The 19,431-nt window shown below is 42.1% G+C and overlaps 1 protein-coding gene across 5 annotated transcripts in view; it reads left to right on the forward strand.

Moving 5' to 3' along the window:
- Positions 1-19,123, forward strand: part of LOC140418151 (zinc finger MYM-type protein 4-like) — a 397,827-nt gene extending 378,704 nt beyond the window's left edge. For 3 of the 5 annotated variants that reach the window (XM_072501573.1, XM_072501589.1, XM_072501581.1), the window contains exons 24-31: positions 2,895-3,098; positions 5,708-5,811; positions 5,988-6,159; positions 8,169-8,320; positions 9,791-9,905; positions 10,918-11,160; positions 14,111-14,237; positions 15,988-19,123. In XM_072501573.1, coding sequence (XP_072357674.1) covers positions 2,895-3,098; positions 5,708-5,811; positions 5,988-6,159; positions 8,169-8,320; positions 9,791-9,905; positions 10,918-11,160; positions 14,111-14,237; positions 15,988-16,198 — 1,328 coding nt within the window. In that variant the 3' untranslated portion in view covers positions 16,199-19,123. The remainder of the gene's footprint in view (positions 1-2,894; positions 3,099-5,707; positions 5,812-5,987; positions 6,160-8,168; positions 8,321-9,790; positions 9,906-10,917; positions 11,161-14,110; positions 14,238-15,987) is intronic. The other 2 variants (XM_072501592.1, XM_072501593.1) reach the window with 1 other exon arrangement.
- Positions 19,124-19,431: the final 308 nt, after the last annotated feature.

Raw genomic sequence — 19,431 nt, forward strand, 5'->3', positions numbered from 1 at the left:
CCTCGCTGCTGTCCTCTTTCGCAATTGATGAGCCAGCAGGCGACTAGCCTGTTCCCCATATTCATACCTCCTCCCCTGTGCCTTCCTCCACAGCACCTCTGCCTTTCTGGTGGTCAGGAGGTCAAACTCCGTCTGGAGTCGTCTCCTCTCCCTGTACAGTCCCTTCTCCGTGGTCTCTGCAAATTCCCTATCCACCCTTAGAATCTCCCCCAGTAATCTTTCCCTTTCCTTGGCCTCTGTTTTCCTTTTGTGGGCCCCAATGGAGATCAGCTCTCCTCTGACCACCGCTTTTAGTGCTTCCCATACCACTCCCACAGGGACCTCGCCGTCGTCATTGACCTCCAGGTATCTCTCGATACACCCCCGCACTCTTGCACACACCCCCTCATCCGCCATCAATCCCACATCTAATCGCCAGAGTGCTCTCTGCTCCCTTTCCTCTCCTAATTCCAGGTCCAGCCAATGTGGGGCATGGTCCGAAACCGCTATGGCTGAATACTCAGCTTCTTCCACCCTAGAGATCAACGACCTTCCCTAAACAAAAAGAAAATCTATCCGGGAGTACACTTTATGGACATGGGAGAAGAAGGAGAACTCTCTAGCCCTCAGTCTAAGAAATCGCCATGGATCCACTCCCCCCATTTGGTCCATAAACCCCTTAAGCACCTTGGCCGCTGCCGGCCTTCTTCCGGTCTTTGAGCTGGATCTATCTAGACCCGGGTTCAGCACAGTATTAAAGTCCCCTCCTAAGATCAAGTTTCCTACCTCCAGGTCCAGTATACGCCCCAGCATCCGTCTCATAAATCCCGCATCGTCCCAGTTCGGGGCATATACATTAACCAACACGACCTCCATTCCCTCCAGCCTGCCACTCACCATTACGTATCTACCTCCGCTATCTGCTACGATGTTCTTTGCTTCAAATGTTACCCGTTTCCCCACCAATATGGCCACCCCTCTGTTCTTTGCGTCTAGTCCTGAGTGGAGCACCTGTCCCACCCATCCTTTCCTTAACCTAACTTGGTCCGCCACCTTTAGGTGCGTCTCTTGGAGCATAACCACGTCTGCCCTTAGTCCTTTCAAATGCGCGAGCACTCGGGCCCTTTTTATCGGTCCGTTCAGGCCTCTCACGTTCCACGTGACCAGCCTCACTAGGGGGCTACCTGCCCCCCTCCCGTGTCGACTAGCCATTACCTTCTCTAGGCCAGTCCCATATCCCGCCTCCGCGCTCCCACTCGCTCCCCAGCGTCGCATACTATCCCCGTCTACCCTCTCTTTAGCCATTTCCTTTTGGATTTCCGCAGCAGCAACCCAGTTGTCCCCCCCCCTCCCCCCCGGCTAGATGTCTTTTTAGTGTGATTGCTCCCCCCATATTACTTCCGTAAGTCAGCTGACTTCAACTGACCCCGGCTACTCCTGCTCACTCCTCGACACCCCCCCCCCCCCCCGTGTGAGGAACTCCCATCCGCCTTGCGCCTGTCTTCCCGCCATATTCTTTCTGGCGCGGGAACATCCCTTTACCTGACCCGCCTCTTGTGGCGCAGCTCCCTTTCCCCTCCCCCTCCCCTTCCTCATTCTCCATCTATGTCCCGTCTTTCCCACCTCACCGGCGCCCACATTTCCCAATGTCTCTCCCCTTCCCAATTTACTTCTCTATTAACATCAACCATAACATTAACAATAACATTTCCTGCAGTATCAGTCCCTCAGTTCCGATCCCATTTCTCCTCTTTAATAAAGGTCCATGCTTCCTCCGCCGCCTCGAAATAATGGTGTCTCTCCTGATACGTGACCCATAGTCTTGCCGGCTGCAGCATCCCGAACTTCACCTTTTTATGCAACACCTCCTTGGCTCGGTTAAAACTCGCCCTCCTTCTCACCACCTCCGCACTCCAATCCTGGTACACCCGTACCACTGCATTCTCCCATCTGCTACTCCGCACCTTTTTAGCCCATCTCAGGACCTCTTCTCTATCCTTAAGGCGGTGAAATCGCACGATTATCGCCCTGGGTGGTTCTCCCGCTTTTGGTCTTCTCGCCGGGATCCGATGTGCCCACTCCACCTCCAAGGGGCCCGTAGGGGCCTCAGCACCCATCAGTGAGCTCAGCATCGTACTTGCATAATCTCCACAGTCCACTCCTTCCACACCCTCCGGGAGACCCAGTATCCGAAGGTTCTTCCTTCGCGCTCCGTTTTCTAGGGCCTCGATCCTTTCAGTACACTTTTTATGAAGTGCCTCGTGCGTCTGTGTTTTGACCGCCAGGCCCAGGATCTCGTCCTCATTATCCGTCACCTTCTGCTCCACCACACGGAGCTCTGTCTCCTGGATCTTTTGTGTCTCCTTGAGCCCCTCAATTGCCTGTAGCATCGGGGTCAGCACCTCCCTCTTTAGTAGCTCCACACACCGTCTCAAAAGTTCGTCCTGCTCGGGCCCCCATGTCGCCTGAGCTTTCTCCGCCGCCATCTTGTGCTTCTCCCTTTCTGTCTCTTTGGTCGACGATTCCTCGCGCTGCAGCCGCCGCCGGCGGTATTTTCCTCCTTCGTCGGGGGGGGGACTCCCTTCTCACTCACCCCACACCGGGTTGCGTCGCCCAAAAATTTCCCGTTGGGGCTCTTAAAAGAGCCCAAAGGTCCGTCGGATGCTGGAGCCACCGAAACGTGCGGCTAGCAAGTCATCACCGCAACTGGAAGTCCAAATCGCGTGATCTCTTGACAGAAAGGTTTCTACTTGATCATAGCTCTACCATCGTACAGTCTCCATTGCCATTATTGTACAAAAACTAAGTCAGATCTTAAGGGCTATAACCCTTGCAATTTTTTCTCTCCTTGAGGTTGGGTCATGTGATAAAACTGAAAGCATGGTCATCTTGAGCAAATGTGGTTCTCGTTCCAGACCAGGGTAGCACATACAGTGGGGATCTTGAGTCGGAGGCTGTGTCTACTCCGCATAGTTGGGAGGATGAACTGAGCAACTTTACTCTGAAACAGTCTGCCACATCTGCACCTCTACCTCCACCTCCACCAGCCACTGAACCAGAGATACAAGTACAGGCCATTGAAGGACCTGAGGACGATCTGGAAGCTGACATATCAGTAGGTCAGTAAGGGAAAACGGAAAGGTGTTTTAGTAATGTGTGCCTTTAAAAATAAAATGTAGGTCTTTCACACCCCCCACTATGCAGTTTGAAAACATTTAAATTGAGTATATCAATTTTGAAATTGACTGGTGTTCGTAATAGCTCAGCATTGTGTGTCACTGAGCCAGTGACAAAGAAAACTTTTGATTCAATACCTTGCCTCATGTATTAATGAATGCCAGTTTGGGCATAAGTATTGTTTCTGGTTTAGGAAAGACCAAAATTAAACAGCTTTTGACCTTTATTGCTATGGGCTGACTTTTGCTTGACATCAAATGAAAACAATATCAGATTCAACTGTGTGCAAATAGTCTATTTACATTTATTATTTAAGTGTGCACATGGAAAATAAACATTTGAATGAAATATTGGAATGTTGGTGCACCTTTGGAATGGTACCACAACATCAGTTAATGCAGGTTGAGCTTCCTTTATCTGAAATGCTTGGGGCTGAGTGTGTATCGGATTTATTTTTTGAATTTCTGAATATAATGTGAAAAAGCGCATGTGCGGCACGTTGGGACCTGTGCATCACCTGAGAACTCCCCAGAACCTTGTGGAATTTCCCACTCATGCCATTATGTCGCTGTTCGAAAAAAAGTGCGGATTTCAGAATGGTTTTGGTTTTTGGAATTTTGGTTAAGGAATGCTCAACCTGTATGTTTAGGAACAATAAAGAGAAAATTAGAAATATAAGATGTGCATCAAAGTGCACCAAAAGGAATATAAAAAATAAACCTGAGTCATGCTTAGTCATAAAATTATACAGGCTCAAAAAAAAACCTATTGGCCTGGATTTTGTGGTTAGTGGCACATTAATGGTGCTGGTTGTTCATTACACTTACACTTGCCCACAGACCTTGGGTAAGTTTTTGTTCTGCAAGTTGCAGTTATTAGAAAGCAGAAACCGTGCAGCATCCTCTACAGAGGATGTGGGACCTACATGAACAAGACAAGCAGTGATGTTAACCATCTTAACGAATCTCTTTGAAGAACCCTGAGTGAAGCACAGAGAGCCTAATGTAAACCATGAAATGTAATATAGAATAATTAATGGCAGTTTGGATTAAGCAAGAGAGATAAAAGACAAAGAAATAGTAAAAAGACTGATTGCATTTTTGATTGGGTGATCTAATTGTGGTGTTTGGAATGAGAATGAAATAAAATAGATATAGAACTATTCCCTTTGGAAACTGAACTCAAACTCAAGACAGGATCTGACCAATGAATAAAACAGTAAACAGCAACAGTCCCAACTGCAGGTAACATTGGTGACCTCCAAATAGATCCAAATCCATCCATTACTACTTCGTACCATGGTCTTGCAGAGCACCTGCTCAATAGCCTAAGCACTCTTTGGTAGATATCATCAGGCTTGGCTGCTGATCTGTTTTCAGGATCTTAGTTTTACATAAGTCAATGTGTTCATCTATGTTAATTGGAATGGTTTTATTAATGTCATCATTAAAATAGTTATGCATTGCCTTTTAATATTTCTGACATGCCCTGTGAGACTTCTGGAGTATCCTCCAATAGTTGGACAGTTGTGTGATTCTTCATTGTTTCATTTCTCCATTGTTTCCACAATTTCCCTTTTTGGTTGATCAAATCGCCTTATTTTTCTTTAACTGTTCTTTTTACATACCTCTCTCTGTTTAGTTGACTATCATATCATATGCCTTTCGCCTGCTCAGCTGCTTATCTATAGAAGAAAAGAAAAAGGTCTTATACATGTCCATTGGAATTATTGTCAGAATTAATTTCACATGGACATTACAGAATCACAGACTAATACAGTAAAGGAGAATCCCTTCGGCCCATCAAGTCTGTACTGACGCATGAAAAATACCTGACTTGGCTACCTAATCCCATTTTCCAGCACTGCCCATTGCCTTGAATGTTATGATGTGACAAGTGCTCATCCAGGTACTCTTTAAAGGATATGAGGCAACCCACCTCTACCACCCTCCCAGGCAGTGCATTCCAGACCGTCACCACCCTCATAACATCGATGTGGTCGCCCCATATTCTCTGCTCCTGCGAAAACAACCTAAGCCTATCCAACCTCTCTTTAAATGTACGAAGTCTTACAACACCAGGTTAAAGTCCAACAGGTTTGTTTCGATGTCACTAGCTTTCGGAGCGCTGCTCCTTCCTCAGATGAATCGCCGGCATCTCCACAGCATCTCTTTAAATGATTCTTCCAGGCAACATCCTGGTGAATCACCTCTGCACCTCCTCCAGTGAAATCATACCCTTCCCACAATGTGGCGATCAGAATTGCACACAGTACTCCAGCTGTAGCCTCACCAAAGATTCATACAACTCTAACATGACCTCCTTGCTTTTAGAATCTATGCCTCGATTGATAAAGGCAAGTGTCCCATATGCCTTTTTCACCACCCTATTAACCTGCCCTTCTGCCTTCAGAGATCTATGGACAAACATGTCAAGGTCCCTTTTTTCCTTGGAAGTCATGGATGTTGCTTACTTATCCATCTCAAACAATGTAAAGATTCATATAGATGGTATTTGCAAAATCAGTTGTTTTGCTTACTTTTTGAAATAGCTACCTTTGAGTCATCTAGACGAGACCAGATGGCAACAGCACGACAAAACAGGGCAATGCAACGTGCAAAGAACAAAGATGGCTTCCCACAACCAAGGAAACGGGTGAGCTTTTGTAATTGCGCTTGATTACAATACTTAGTTAATGTATTCATACAGCAAATTTATTAATAAACGGGAAAGTGACTCACAATGAAAAGTACAAATTAGCTGGTTAATTCTGGTCTTTGAGCTTTTTCGACAAAGGCTATAAGAACTATTGTTTTTGCTTAACTCTTTAGGGAAGGAAGAAGTCTATAGTGGGATACACCCAAGATGTTTTACAGGAACCTGTAACTGGTGGCAATGACGTTGGTCTGTTTCTAAAGTATATGTATGGTGTGAAGGCTTGGAAAAGATGGGTACAATTTCGGAATGATAAAGGAGACCCCACAGAGGAGCTGCGGTTTGGATGTAAGTAGTTAGAGGAGGCATTGATCTCAGGTGGATCTAAATTCAAGTTGGTTCTTTGTTTCCTGCCTTCGATATTATTTAGTAGATCACCCACAATAGCAATGGGAGAACGTTACAGGTACACTTTTTTTTTAAAAAACGTATGTGCCTAATGAATTGCTGTATGCCTATCTAGAAATATGTAACTCTTCCATTGGCTAGCAGTTTCCAGTTGCCATGGTAGTGGATCCGCTTGTTGCTACTTTTAATCTTAATTTTTTTCTTTCTTATTTCCTCTTTTCCCTTTTTTAGGCCTCCACACAGCATACCTTTTTAATAAATTTAAAGTACCAATTCATTTTTTCCAATTAAGGGGCAATTTAGCATGGTCAATCCACCAACCCTGCACATCTTTGGGTTGTGGGGGCGAAACCAATGCAAACATGGAGAGAATGTGCAAACTCCACAATGACAGTGACCCAGAGCTGGGATCGAACCTGGGACCTCGGCGCTGTGAGGCAGCAGTGCTAACCGCTGTGCCGCCTTGCTGCCCACGCATCATCCCTAATCCAAGGCCTGATGTGTGGAAGCATGCAATCTGCTCCCAAGGTTTGCTAATGCTGCCCTATAATTGGGTAATGTAAGGTTTCTAAATGTGGCCTTGAGTGGTGATTGTGTTTTTTCTCTCTTTGCTCCCTGTAGACAAATGCTAAGCCTCGCCTTGGTACCTTTTTAAAAAAAATAATTTTTATTAACGGTTTTCAGAAAATATCAATAACAAAATGAGAAAGAAAAAAGAACCCAACAGGGTTAAGTACAAAACACAATCTAAAAAAAGCAACCCCCCCCCCCCCCATACCTAAATAATAAATTAACATTAACAGCCCGACTTAAAACAACAGGTGTATACACCCCCTCAGACCCTTCAGTGTAAATAACATAAACAAAAATAAAGTAAACCCCCCCACCTCCCGAGCTGCTGCTGCCATTGACCAATGTCTATCGTTCTGCCAGAAAGTCTAAGAACGGTTGCCACCTCCTAAAGAACCCTTGTACCGACCCCCTCAAGGCGAATTTCACCCTCTCCAATTTAATGAACCCTGCCATATCGCTGATCCAGGATTCCACGCTTGGGGGCCTCGTATCTTTCCACTGAAGGAGAATCCTTCGCCGGTCTACCAGGGACGCAAAGGCCAGAATTCCAGCCTCTTTCGCCACCTGCACTCCCGGCTCCTCTGCCACCCCAAATATTGCGAGCCTCCAGCCCGGTTTGACCCTGGATCCTACCACCCTCGACACCGTCCTTGCTACGTCCTTCCAAAATTCCCTCGGCTTGGTACCTTTGTGGCACATCTTGTTGTAGTACTTGAGATTCCATATTTTTTCATATTTATCTGTTCATAGAGGCATATGAAGAAAAAACTCACATTTACATAGAGTTTTCAGCTTCTCAGGAACTCCTGAAGCATTTCACAGTAACTGAATTTCTTTTTAAATGTAGATACTTAATTTGTAGGTAAATGATACAATCAATTTGTGCACTGTTAAACCCCACAATCCGCATTATGATGAATGATCAGTTAATTTACTTTGAGTTGACTGACAGATATTTATTGACCAGAGCAACGGGAAAGTTCCCCCATACTACTTTGAAAGACTGCTTTGAGGTTCTTTACTAAATGAGCAGACAGAACCTCGATTTACCATTGTATCCTCCGGCAATGTGAGATTTTAACATACTACTTGAAGTGTCTATTTCGTATTCTGAAATTCTGGAGTGAGGCATGAACCCATAACGAGTCTTGCTCTACGTGCAGTCCAAAATTCAGGCTAATGCTAGCTACCAGGAGATTTGCAGAGAATCTAAACTCTTTTATTCCACTAGCATCTCAGCCCAGGTAGAAACCTCATAATTTGGAGTATTATAGAAGTCCAACCCTAATTTAAAAAAACACTAGGTTTCAGTAGCAGTGTTTGTTTTGTGATTAGTGATGGCATCCTATTTATGATCCAAGTAAATTTATGTGCAGCTCGACCTATTAAGCTAAAGGAAGACATTCTTTCGTGTACCGCTGCTGAGCTCAGTTATGGATTGTGTCAATTTATTCGAGAAGTACGGCGACCAAATGGAAAAAGCTATGAGCCAGACAGTATCTTCTACCTTTGCCTCGGAATTCAACAGGTATCACACAATATTAACAATACTAAACTGAATGAAATTCATATGGAGTTTTTCATTTTATGTTTTAAAATGTCACATATGTTGGGGGTAGTTATGCACACCCATGCAGATTAGTATTTTCTATTATGATGACTAGATTAATTTGTGTTTTGGGGGTAGACCGTCGGTTGCTGTAATTGTCAACCTGGTGCTTGGACCTGTCTGTTATTAAACTGTAATTATTTGGGAAGAGGCATTGGAAAATTGGATTAATGTTCCATCAAACCAGAGAATAATTTGCTTCATTAGTTAATACTTTTATAGATCGATTTTTCTTTATAAATACAGATCCACGTAATGTGCTCTTGTGATCAGGAGATGGCATCAAAACCATCTGCTTATTTTAATATTTTTAGTTAAAGTATTCATTATTCACCAACTACCAGACGTCCAACCAGAGATTTATAGTGGTTAAAGATTTAACATAAACTTGTCAGGAGACGAATAATGAGAAACTGGGAACATCAAAATTATTTGTGTCCCGGAGGAAATGATCAACTTTCTATTCTGTTTTCTTAAAAGAAACCTCCCTGTATAGGTCAGCATGAGCTCACATTGTTTGAAATCAGTTGAAGTCAATAAATCACAGTCATTATTTAGAATATGACCAGTTTCCCTAAAGTGATAGCACATGCTGTTTCCCTCAGTTACATCCCCTCAACCCTTTCCCTTTTCCAGCCAGCAGTAGGACATGCGCCTCCTATCACCAGTGGTGTAAAGCTGGTTCACAGGCCTCTACAGTAAGTCATCAAGGGAGTTTCTGCCCCAATAAGCAAAAGAGAGCTTCATATGATCCTTCATATGAGGACTTCATTTAACCTCCAGTTTGTGTTTGCTATGTGGTTTAAGCAGGAACTGAGCAGGACGAGAGATTGAACTCTGTGGCAGCATTAAACATTGCAGTATGAAACTTCAGTACATCAACAACATGGAGCTTAAAACAGTCGTAGAGTGCTATTAAAGATTGTCTTACTTTAAACAGAGCCTCTGTGGCCGGTCAGTTAAACATTGCCATTTGACCTCTTGTAGTTGTGTTCAGGATCCAGGCCAGATGGGGAGTTCTTTAGAATCATAGAATCCCTACAGTGCAGAAATAGGCCATTCGGCCCATCGAGACTGCACCGGCCCTTGGAAAGAGCACCCTACTTAAGCCCATGCCTCAACCCTATCTCTGTAACCCAGTAACTCCACCTAATCTTTTGGATATTGAAGGGCAATTTAGCATGGCCAATCCACCTATCCCGCACATCTTTATGGGAAGAAAGTGCAAACTCCACACAGACAGCCACCCGAGGCTAGAATTGAACCCGGGTCGCTGGAGCTGTGAGGCAGCAGTCCTAACAACTGTGCCACCGTGCCGCCCTGTTCTCAATGGCAAATGTGATTATGTTTTGAGAACTGCATAAATCAAATGTTCTGCTTTTTTTTCAGTACATATTTGAGAATAGCAGGATTGATAACATCTTCACAGACCTTTATTACACAAAATTCACCTCTGAGCTTACGAAGGCTCTGAAAGTTTGGCAACCGCAGCTTCTCCCAAGTGGTAAGTGTTTGTACAGGGAATTCTTGTCCATTTGAGAACAGTGGTACCATATCAATAATATGTATAATGCCTCAGTTGTTTCATTAAAATTCAATATGATATTCCCAGACGGACTCCAAAATAGCTCACCAGCATGGAATCTGTTGGAGTTGAAGCAAGTGGGAATACAGCTTTCATGTGTACTGAGTGGGAAAAGTGCACTTTCTTTCCTTTTATATATTATTTAAAATTGTAACTTCTGTTTTTATGTAAAAATAGCCCTTTGTTAACTCCTATGGTCAGAGGAATGCGTGTTGTTGGATTCCTGGCATCCTCCAGTTGCTGTGCCGTGGCTTCACCTAACACAGTCAATTACCTGTGTTTCTGCCAAATTCGAGTTTCCGAGTGCTCCTTTGACTTGCATGACTGGAAGTTCCAGAAAATCCTAACCAACATGGACGAACAGTTATTTGAGTGACCACTTGAAATTCAGTTTTTGCCTTATCCCTGGAATCACTACGCACTCGAGGAAAGTTATCTGAAGTATTTTTGGTATTGTTCCTTTCTCGGAGGAGAAATATAGTGCTTGTTTCTTCAAAGAACCAATTTCTAATGAAAAATCAGATTTGACAATTTTAGAATTGTAAACCAGTTTGCTTAAATAATGGTGGTGCTTTGTGGTCAAATGTCAAAACCACGAATTTGTGTTCTCCATTAATTTCATGATTGGATTATTTGTCTGCTTCTCACAAGATGTTACAGTATGGTACCCCAGAATTACTTTATGCCTCAATTTGTTGGAGAGCTTACCTGCCAGCAGCTGATAGATCTTGCACCTAACTATTTCATAATCCTTCAATCTGGTTGATTGAGGAGACCTAAATAACCTTGCACTCAGATCCTAGATGCTGTGTTTTGGTTTTATTTACATTCTTGGGATAAATAAATAAAAAACATTGGAAAGTAAGTTATTTTATGACCAGCATACTCATTGTACTTGTTACTATACTCAGTCTCACTGTTTTGTCTGCAGGCCAGTTATTTTGTCGAATTGAAGAAGAACATTTATGGGAATGTAAACAACTTGGAGCATATTCTCCAACGGTCCTTCTCAATACGTTACTGTTTTTCAACACCAAATACTTCCAGCTGAAAAGCGTCAGTGATCATATGAAGCTCTCTTTTGCTCATTTAATGAGATGTACAAAGTCTTTGAAGCAAAAACTGACCTACCTTCGATTCTTCCCACCTATGTTCAAAAAGGATAAAGATATAGGTACAAACAAATCTATTTTTTTTTACCAAATGTATGACAGCATATTGGAGCACACTTGGTGAAATTCTATCACAAATTGGCCAGTAATTCTTGCAGTCACAAAATGATCCAAATAGTCTGTGCTGAAACAAAGTAGGGAAGCTCCAAGTCTTCCTCTAGCCTCATGCTTGTTGATAAAATTGTGACTTGTAAATAAAGTATTAACCATGAACTACAGCTGTCCAGTACACAATACTGGTCTGCCTGGAGTTCCTACAGTGCAGATAAAGTCAGGCCCCTCAAATCTGCACCAACTCTCTGAAAGAGCGCACCGCCCTATCCCCGCTTAACCTGCTAAGGGCAATTTAGAATGGCTAATCCACCTAACCACATCTTTGGACTGTGGGAGGAAACTGGAGCACCAGGAGGAAATCCACGCAGGCACTGGGGGAAGGTACAAACTCCACACAGATAGTCACCCAAGCCGGAATCGAACCCAGGTCCCTGGCACTGTGAGGCAGCAGTGCTAACCACTGTGCTGCCGTGCTACGCTAATGCTATATGGCTGATCCTGCACTTCAACTACATTGGCTAAGGCGGCATGGTGGCACAGTGGTTAGCCCTGCTGCCTACTGTGCTGAGGACCTGGGTTCGATCCCGGTCCCGGGTAACTGTCTGTGTGGAGTTTGCACACTCTCTGGTTTCACCCCCACAACCCAAAGATGTGCAGGTTAGGTGGATTGGCCACACTAAATTGCCCCTTAATTGGAAAAATGAATTGGGTACTCTAAATTTATTTTTAAAAGGGTATAATGTGTGGAGGCCTAAAAACAGGAAAGGAGAAAATAAACCTACTACACTGGCCAATACAACTATCTGAACCCGAGTAGGGTTTGCACACATCCCATTATATACAATTCCAATTCATATTGCTCAGGAAACAGTAGAGTTGGGTATGAATGCCGCTTTGTAGCTATAACTGTGAAACTCCCTTTTCCTATAAATAATGTTAAAAACAATTATGATTTTAAATATTTGCAGAAGTGAGAAAATTCCTCATTCAGTGTTTTGTATTGTATGTGGTGAATTTCCTATCATGCAGAAGCTATCTATTGACATGTAAGGTTCTGGTATCCTTGGTGGCCCAATGCATTCTCTTTTAATTGCAGCCCAGTAGGTAATAGTTAACTGTACTTTGGCCATGGCAATCAAACAGCAATCGCCAACAGTGCATTCACACTATAAACTTAAGGCTATTGTGAAGTAGATTTAGCTTTGACTCAAGATTCAGTCAGCATTACGTTTGTAGCTACAGAGTTTGTATAATACTACAGTTGTTGTGAATGCAGCCCGTTAAAACATTTGTGCAGAGGTTAATGAAAGAGGAATGGTTTTATTCAGTTTATGAACATAGAAAATTACCAGAAGCTGCACGCTTGTGTCTTTCATTAATGATTTTGAAATTATGAAGGTTGACAATACGATTTAGGAATCCAGTTTTTTATGGAAAAGTAAGAAATCTCAAGATGGATAAAGAGTGCATCTTCCAGATGTCAAACACAGTTAATTGGCACTTCAGGGCATCAGATGAAGTCACTTGTCTGTATGGTCACTGAGGAAAAAAAGTACAGCAATGAGATGAGGTTTGGCCCAACACACAGAATTTATTTTAAAACTAGACCTACTGTGCTTTAACAATGTGTAATAGGAATACTCTTCTAGGATCATAGAAGATCGTAGGGATTCCTGTGACTATGACATGTCAAATAATCAATGTGGTGCTGATTTCCCCCCACCCCCCCTCTTCCCCCCCCCATTGATTGATTGATTGTTATTTATTGACACAAGTACTGAAGTACAGTGAAAAGTATTTTTGACGGCCAAGGGAACGTACACAGTACGTACATAGTAGACAAAAAAAAATAGACAGAGCACATTGACAAATGGTACATCAACATAGTGATTGGATACAGTGTGCAACAAGGGCCAAGCAAGAGCAGCATAGGGTGTCGTGAATAGTGTTCTTACAGGGAACAGGTCAGTCCAAGGGAGAGTCGTTGAGTCTAATAGCTGTGGGGAAGAAGCTGTTCCTATGTCTGGATGTGCGGGTCTTCAGACTTCTGTATCTTCTGCCTGATGGAAGGGTCTGGAAGAGGGCAAAGCCTGGGTATGAGTGGTCTCTGACAATGGTGTCTGTCTTCCTGAGGCAGCGGGAGGTGTAGACAGAATCAATGGGAGGATGGCACGCTTGTGTGATGCGTTAGGCTGAGTTCACCACACTGCAATTTCTTGCGATCTTGGTCCGAGCAGTTGCCTTACCAAGCTGTATTGCAGCCGGATAGGATGCTCTCTATGGCACATCTGTAGAAGTTTGTGAGAGTCGATGCAGACATGTCGAATTTCTTGTTTCTTACGGAAGTAGAGACGTTGTTGGGCATTCTTGACTGTTACATCAACGTGAGTGGGACAGGACAGACTGTTGGCGATGGTGACCCCCAGGAACCTAAAGCTATCGACCATCTCCACTTAGGGGAATTTGATAGGGGGGGGGGTCGTACTACGCTTCCTGAAGTCAATAGTTCCTTGGTTTTTCCAACATTTAGTAAGAGGTTGTTTTCGGTACACCATGCAACCAGTGATCTATCTCCCTTCTGTAGTCTGGTTCGTCATTGTTTGAGACAGTTGTATCATTTGCAAACTTATAGATTGAATTGGAGTTGTATCTTGCCGCACAGTCGTGAGTGTATATAGGGAGTACAGTAGTGGGCTGAGCACACACCCTTGCGGGACCCCGGTGTTGAGGACTATTGTGGAGGAGATCCTGACAGATTGTGGTCTGTTAGAAACAAAAGATTGTGGTCTGTTAGAAACAGGCTGAGAAGAACAGGATGTAAGTCTAAACCCAGTACGATGATGCCACATGGACAGAGGAGATAAATGCTGTATTTGCTCATTTGTGTTTCTGATGTAGATAAGTTACAGTTTGGAAAAAGGAAGCGGAGTGATGAGGAAGAAGAAGGTGCAATGGAAATAGCCGAAAACACGGATAATCCACTCAGATGTCCAGTGCGCCTCTTCGAATTCTACCTGTCTAAATGGTATGCCATCAATCTGCTTGTAAAATCAGTCTTGAAAGATGAAATTAACAGTACACAAAATGCAGCACATTTAATGTTTACAACAGAAACAAAATGCTTGAAACACTAAGCAGGTCAGGCAGGTCTCTGTAGAGAGCAAGAAACCATTGCCGTTTCAGGTTGACTACTTTTCTTCAACTGGAAAATGTTTAGAGCTGTAACAGATTAGTTCAGAGGCAAAGGAAGGAGGAAATAATAAGAGCGGAAGGTCTGGAAAGGTGGAAGGCAGGGGAGATTAAATGACAAAAGGAATGATAGCACAAAGCAAAATAGAATAGTAATGGAATAAGTACAGAAGGAAAAGATGGTTTGCAATGCGGTGTAAATCGTAATCGCAGATTATTTACCATAGCTGCCATTCAAAATCAAAAAATGAAACCAAGAAACAAAAAAAATTTGCGCTTGGAAACTATACTGTTTAAAAAGCATTTGGGACATATGTGTTTTGCCTCCTGAATGTAGAGGAGACGCAACGTTAGCTGGTACTAAATTAAAGAACGATCAAATAAGTGATTGTTCCACCATGGAGTGTTTGCAGCCTTGGATTACGAGCATGGAAGAGGTGAAATTAGAGGTGTTACAACTCCTCTTCTTCTATCGGAATCTACAATAGGTGATTGAGGGGTTGACAAGAGTTTTGTGGAGGGAATGAGACTTTTGGAATGCTGAAGGGAGAGGGGGAGATGTGTATGGTGGTAGCGGGAATGGTGACGGTTCTCTTTTGAAAGTGGAAGCTGTGGGTTGGAAAGTAAGGACAAAGGAACCCCACCATGGTTCTTGGAAGGAAGTGAAATGATAACAGAACTACAGGAAATAAAATGGACAGAGTAACTTTGACAACTACAGTGGTCTGGTTGGAGCTTTTTGTTGAGCAAAAAGGAAAACATATTGAATGCATTTTTGTGGAATGTTGCAAGGTCAGAACACACACGACTAATGTGAAAGGAATTGGGAGAATGAAAGACACCAGGAATGAGGAAGTGTCAACTGTGGGAGAAGGCGAACATATGGTGGATAATGGGCGATCGGGTGCAGATTGAATGATTGCTCTGATCTACAAGCATGACCCTGAGTTTGCGGCCACCTGTCGTTTAATTCTCTGTCCCACTCACACTGTAACTTCTCTGCACTCTGGTTCCTGCACTGTCCCAATGAAGCATAACGATAGCTTAAGGCACTTATTTCAGGCACTTTACATCCTTCGATTCAACACTTGAATTGAGCAATTTTAGATTGTGACCTCTGCTGGTTTTTTTTATCTTTAGTGTTTTATTATTCACATTTACACCTCTTCCAGGTCCATCTTTTGTTTCTTGTTCCATTACTATTTCTTTTTGCTTTGCATGCTGTTACATTTGTCATTTCATCTCTCCTGCCTTCCACTCTGTCACAAACATTCCTTTTTATTCTTCCCCCACTTCCATGCTTTCGTATTTAAAACTAGTTACATCTCTATTTTCAGTTCTGATGAAAGGTCATTGACCTAAAATGCTATCTCTGTTTAATTCTCCACCGATGCTGCCAGACCTGTTGCGTATTTCTAGCACTTAAGTTTTTATCTCCTATTTCCAGCGTCTGCAGTATTTTGCTTTTGCGTCAATGCTCACATATTGGCATTCCATTTGATCAATGTAAAAATTAATAGTCCTTTATGATTAATAATTCCTAGTCATTACTTCTAACCAGACTTTCTTTTTTAACCTTTCCATAGTTCTGAGAGTGTGAAGTCAAGAAGTGACGTTTTCTACCTTCAGCCAGAACGCTCGTGTGTGCCTGACAGCCCCATGTGGTATTCCACCTTACCAACTGACCCTGCCATTCTGGATGCCATGTTAACCCGTATCCTCATGGTGAGGGAGGTTTATGAGGAGCTTGCAAAGGTCAATCACGAGGATGCTGAAGAGGAAGCTCCGTTTGAATGAACTAGATTTTTATCAATTTTTAAGCACTGAATTTTAGAATGCATGTACCCGTGAAGAGTAACAGACTGCTAGGAATATAGCATACTCTTCCTCTGGATTGAATTGGGGACAGGAAAGGGAGGGTTGATAAACACACTGGTCAAAACAAATTGATGTTGATAATTAAATTGACAGGAAATCTTGGTGCTTTTAAACAATTGCGGTTTAAATATTTTTTTGTTAAAGACAAGTGATGTGGATTTGTTTTTACCCCATGCTAATTCACTGGATTTTCATTGTGAAAACCAATGTGCAACAAATTCATTTTTAGGGAGAGTGGGGAAAAGGGGTGGGTGGGGTAAGGGCGCAAGAAGCACGCCAAGAAGTATTTAAATGGCAATACTACCACTTTAGAATATTGCAGCCATTGAAGGTCATATAGACAGTATTTCGCCATTTAAATGTTAACACCTATGAATGAAAACACAACGTTTAGTTCCTAGATTGCTGTTAACTGTGAAATTTTTGTTTTAAGAAAAATAGCATTGAAATGCATCTACTAACCCCTTGTTAAAATGTTCTGTGCTCACATTTCATTTAGAGGAGATCCGTGTGCTGTAAGTTTAGGTGTAGGTGTACACATGAGTATAAATTTGTATATTTTGAAGGTGATGGGCAGCTAAAAGGATGTTGTTATAAGTTTAGGTTCTTGCTGATGTTTTTGTACATACATTTTAATTACATTTATATCTTTACTGTGTATAAAATAATTGCTTATGTGAAGCCTGGTCAGACTTTACATACTGCAAACTCATTACATTTGTAGAAAAACCCAATGTACTCCTTGTTATATAATACAGTTTGCATTGTAGTAAACAGGCGTTTGTGTGAAAGTACCTTTTACCTCTACATTAGCCGAGAAACGCACTGTTCCCAATTTGCATATACAATGGGGAACTTGAAAGTAGTTAATACACTATCTTCCGTTTTGAGTTCTGTTTCATGACATTTTGTACATGCAAATTCGACGCTTTGAGGTTTTTTTCCCCATTAAGAGGGGAAGAACTTAGTCATAATATCCTTTCTGCTTTATTCTATTAACGAAGGTGTACCATTTACTTACAATTCACCAGCCCAGGCAATGACCAGGCAGTACACCTGCTTCTGGACTGAAAAATACAAGTAGAAGATGGAAAGAGAAGTTACTTATTTTTATAATTTTCTCTGTCCCTTTCTGAGGATACACATTTGGCTAATGGCCTGTCAGGTAAATTCATTTACTGTCCCAACAACGAGCTATGTTAAACAGAACTCCAGTTGGACTACTGCAATGCTGTAGCCCAATCTCCGATTCTCATTTCCTTCGAGCATGGCTTAATGATGAGAGCTCAGAATCACTGAATTTACTTTTAAGTTTCCATTTGGAATTAGAAAGCATTTGGCAGTCAAACTTGTGTCGTTTTATTCAGAGGCCGTGTTCAATTTATTTTCAATAACAGCCACTCTAACACCTGGGGAAGCAGACTGATTTGGGGAGATTTTCCATTTCAGCACCCCCCGACAGCAGCTATTTGGAAATTGTCCATTCCCATGACTTTTCATCCATTAATCGTAATGATAGGAAAATCTCTTCCTTAATGGATAGGCTTTCTTCTGGATTTGCCTATTGCTTGTGTTTGTCTTTTTCCAGCGAACTTCTTGGCAGAAGGCTTAAACTGAGAAACCGAAAATCTTTCCACTATTTTGCACCAAGTGGCAGCATTATTCTGTCTCCAGTTTGGGTAAACTATTGGTTAAGATACAGGGTGAAACTCCACCATCCCAACAATGTGCCTTAACCACTATCTATAAAAGCATCCCTAATGCACAATGTAAATATTCCATTTCCAATCATTGTGACAGTACTAATTTAGTGTTAACTTGTGCTGAATTCTGAGCACTGTCATGCTGAGAGCTTGCACTGGGTTGTGCCTGCCTGAATTCATTTTTTTTACAAGCCACCATAACCGACAGGAAAAAGGAGGCATTCATACCATTACCCTGGTTGTGATCAAATCCAACTCCCAGTGATAAAAGGATAGTGTTTCAAGCCTATTGCGTCATCTCATCCAACTGCAAGTGGTTATCTTCAATGTTGCAGTATGCCCCCTGCCCACCCCCAGATCTTGTAAATCTGAGGGTGAGTCAATGAAAGTTACTTACATTTTCTGAAAATTTTCAGTTGGTAAAAAGGATGAGATGAAGGGTTGGGGAAAGAATAACCTGGTTTGGTTTTCAGACTTTTTGACATGTGTTACAAATTTATGAGCAATTCTTGAATGTTATCACCCAATAAATGAATGGTCATCTTGTGATCAGGTTTTAAGTAAACCTGTCCGCATTGCAAGATGGTATAGTTCATTCCAAATAGAACCAGCAGTTCTTTTCTAACCATTGAAAAGCATCAAGACTTTTGATGGCCGTAAGTAAGTGACTGTTATTTTATAATCAATGCATTTTTCCATAATTCAACTTTGTTCAGATAATATTACAGTGCTGTAGGTACATTTTAAAGGGATACTGTCAATTTTTTTTTTTGTGGAGAGGATTTTCAGGCAGGCCGAATTTGTGGAAAAGACCAGGAACAACGTCCTGAAATCCCAGTTGAAAAGCCTGAGTATCCGGAATCATGGAGGAATGTTTTTGTTTTAGCACAGTGTTACCTTTTAGTTTTAAAAAAAAAGTCCTTTTAAAAGGTAAAAGACTGATCATTGTTGTAGATCATTTTTTTTTTTACACTTCTATTCCCCTTTGATGAAATATTTATCAGTAAGAACTACAGGATTCAGCTGCTGTCATTTATGAGCCTTTTTAAAGTTTTAATCAAACTTTAATTCAACTTACAATAAATGAACAAAAATAAGTGAATATTTATGTTACCTGAATAAAAATTCTTTTTTTTTTAAATCTACAGCATTCGTATTTGTTACTGCTTGGATGTCTCTGATGGTTTGATTGGTCTTGGCTGGTGTATGTCAAAATAAATGTAGAAAGTCTTCCTTAGTAATTAAAGGGAAAGATATAATATGTTTGTCTTGCGGGGACTGTAAAAATCCTGCCAGTCCTTTCAATAGAAAATGTGTCTGTGGGAATACTGTAACTTGTGTAAACATATTAAGTCTACAGTAGTGGAAATGAGATTACCGGAATGCCCCTTTTAACAAGTATTGAGAGAGATTTTGCGGCAGGAAAATCATTAAGGTACCTTACTCTTG

Source organism: Scyliorhinus torazame, chromosome 1 (genome assembly GCF_047496885.1).
Source record: "Scyliorhinus torazame isolate Kashiwa2021f chromosome 1, sScyTor2.1, whole genome shotgun sequence".
NCBI lineage: Eukaryota > Metazoa > Chordata > Chondrichthyes > Carcharhiniformes > Scyliorhinidae > Scyliorhinus > Scyliorhinus torazame.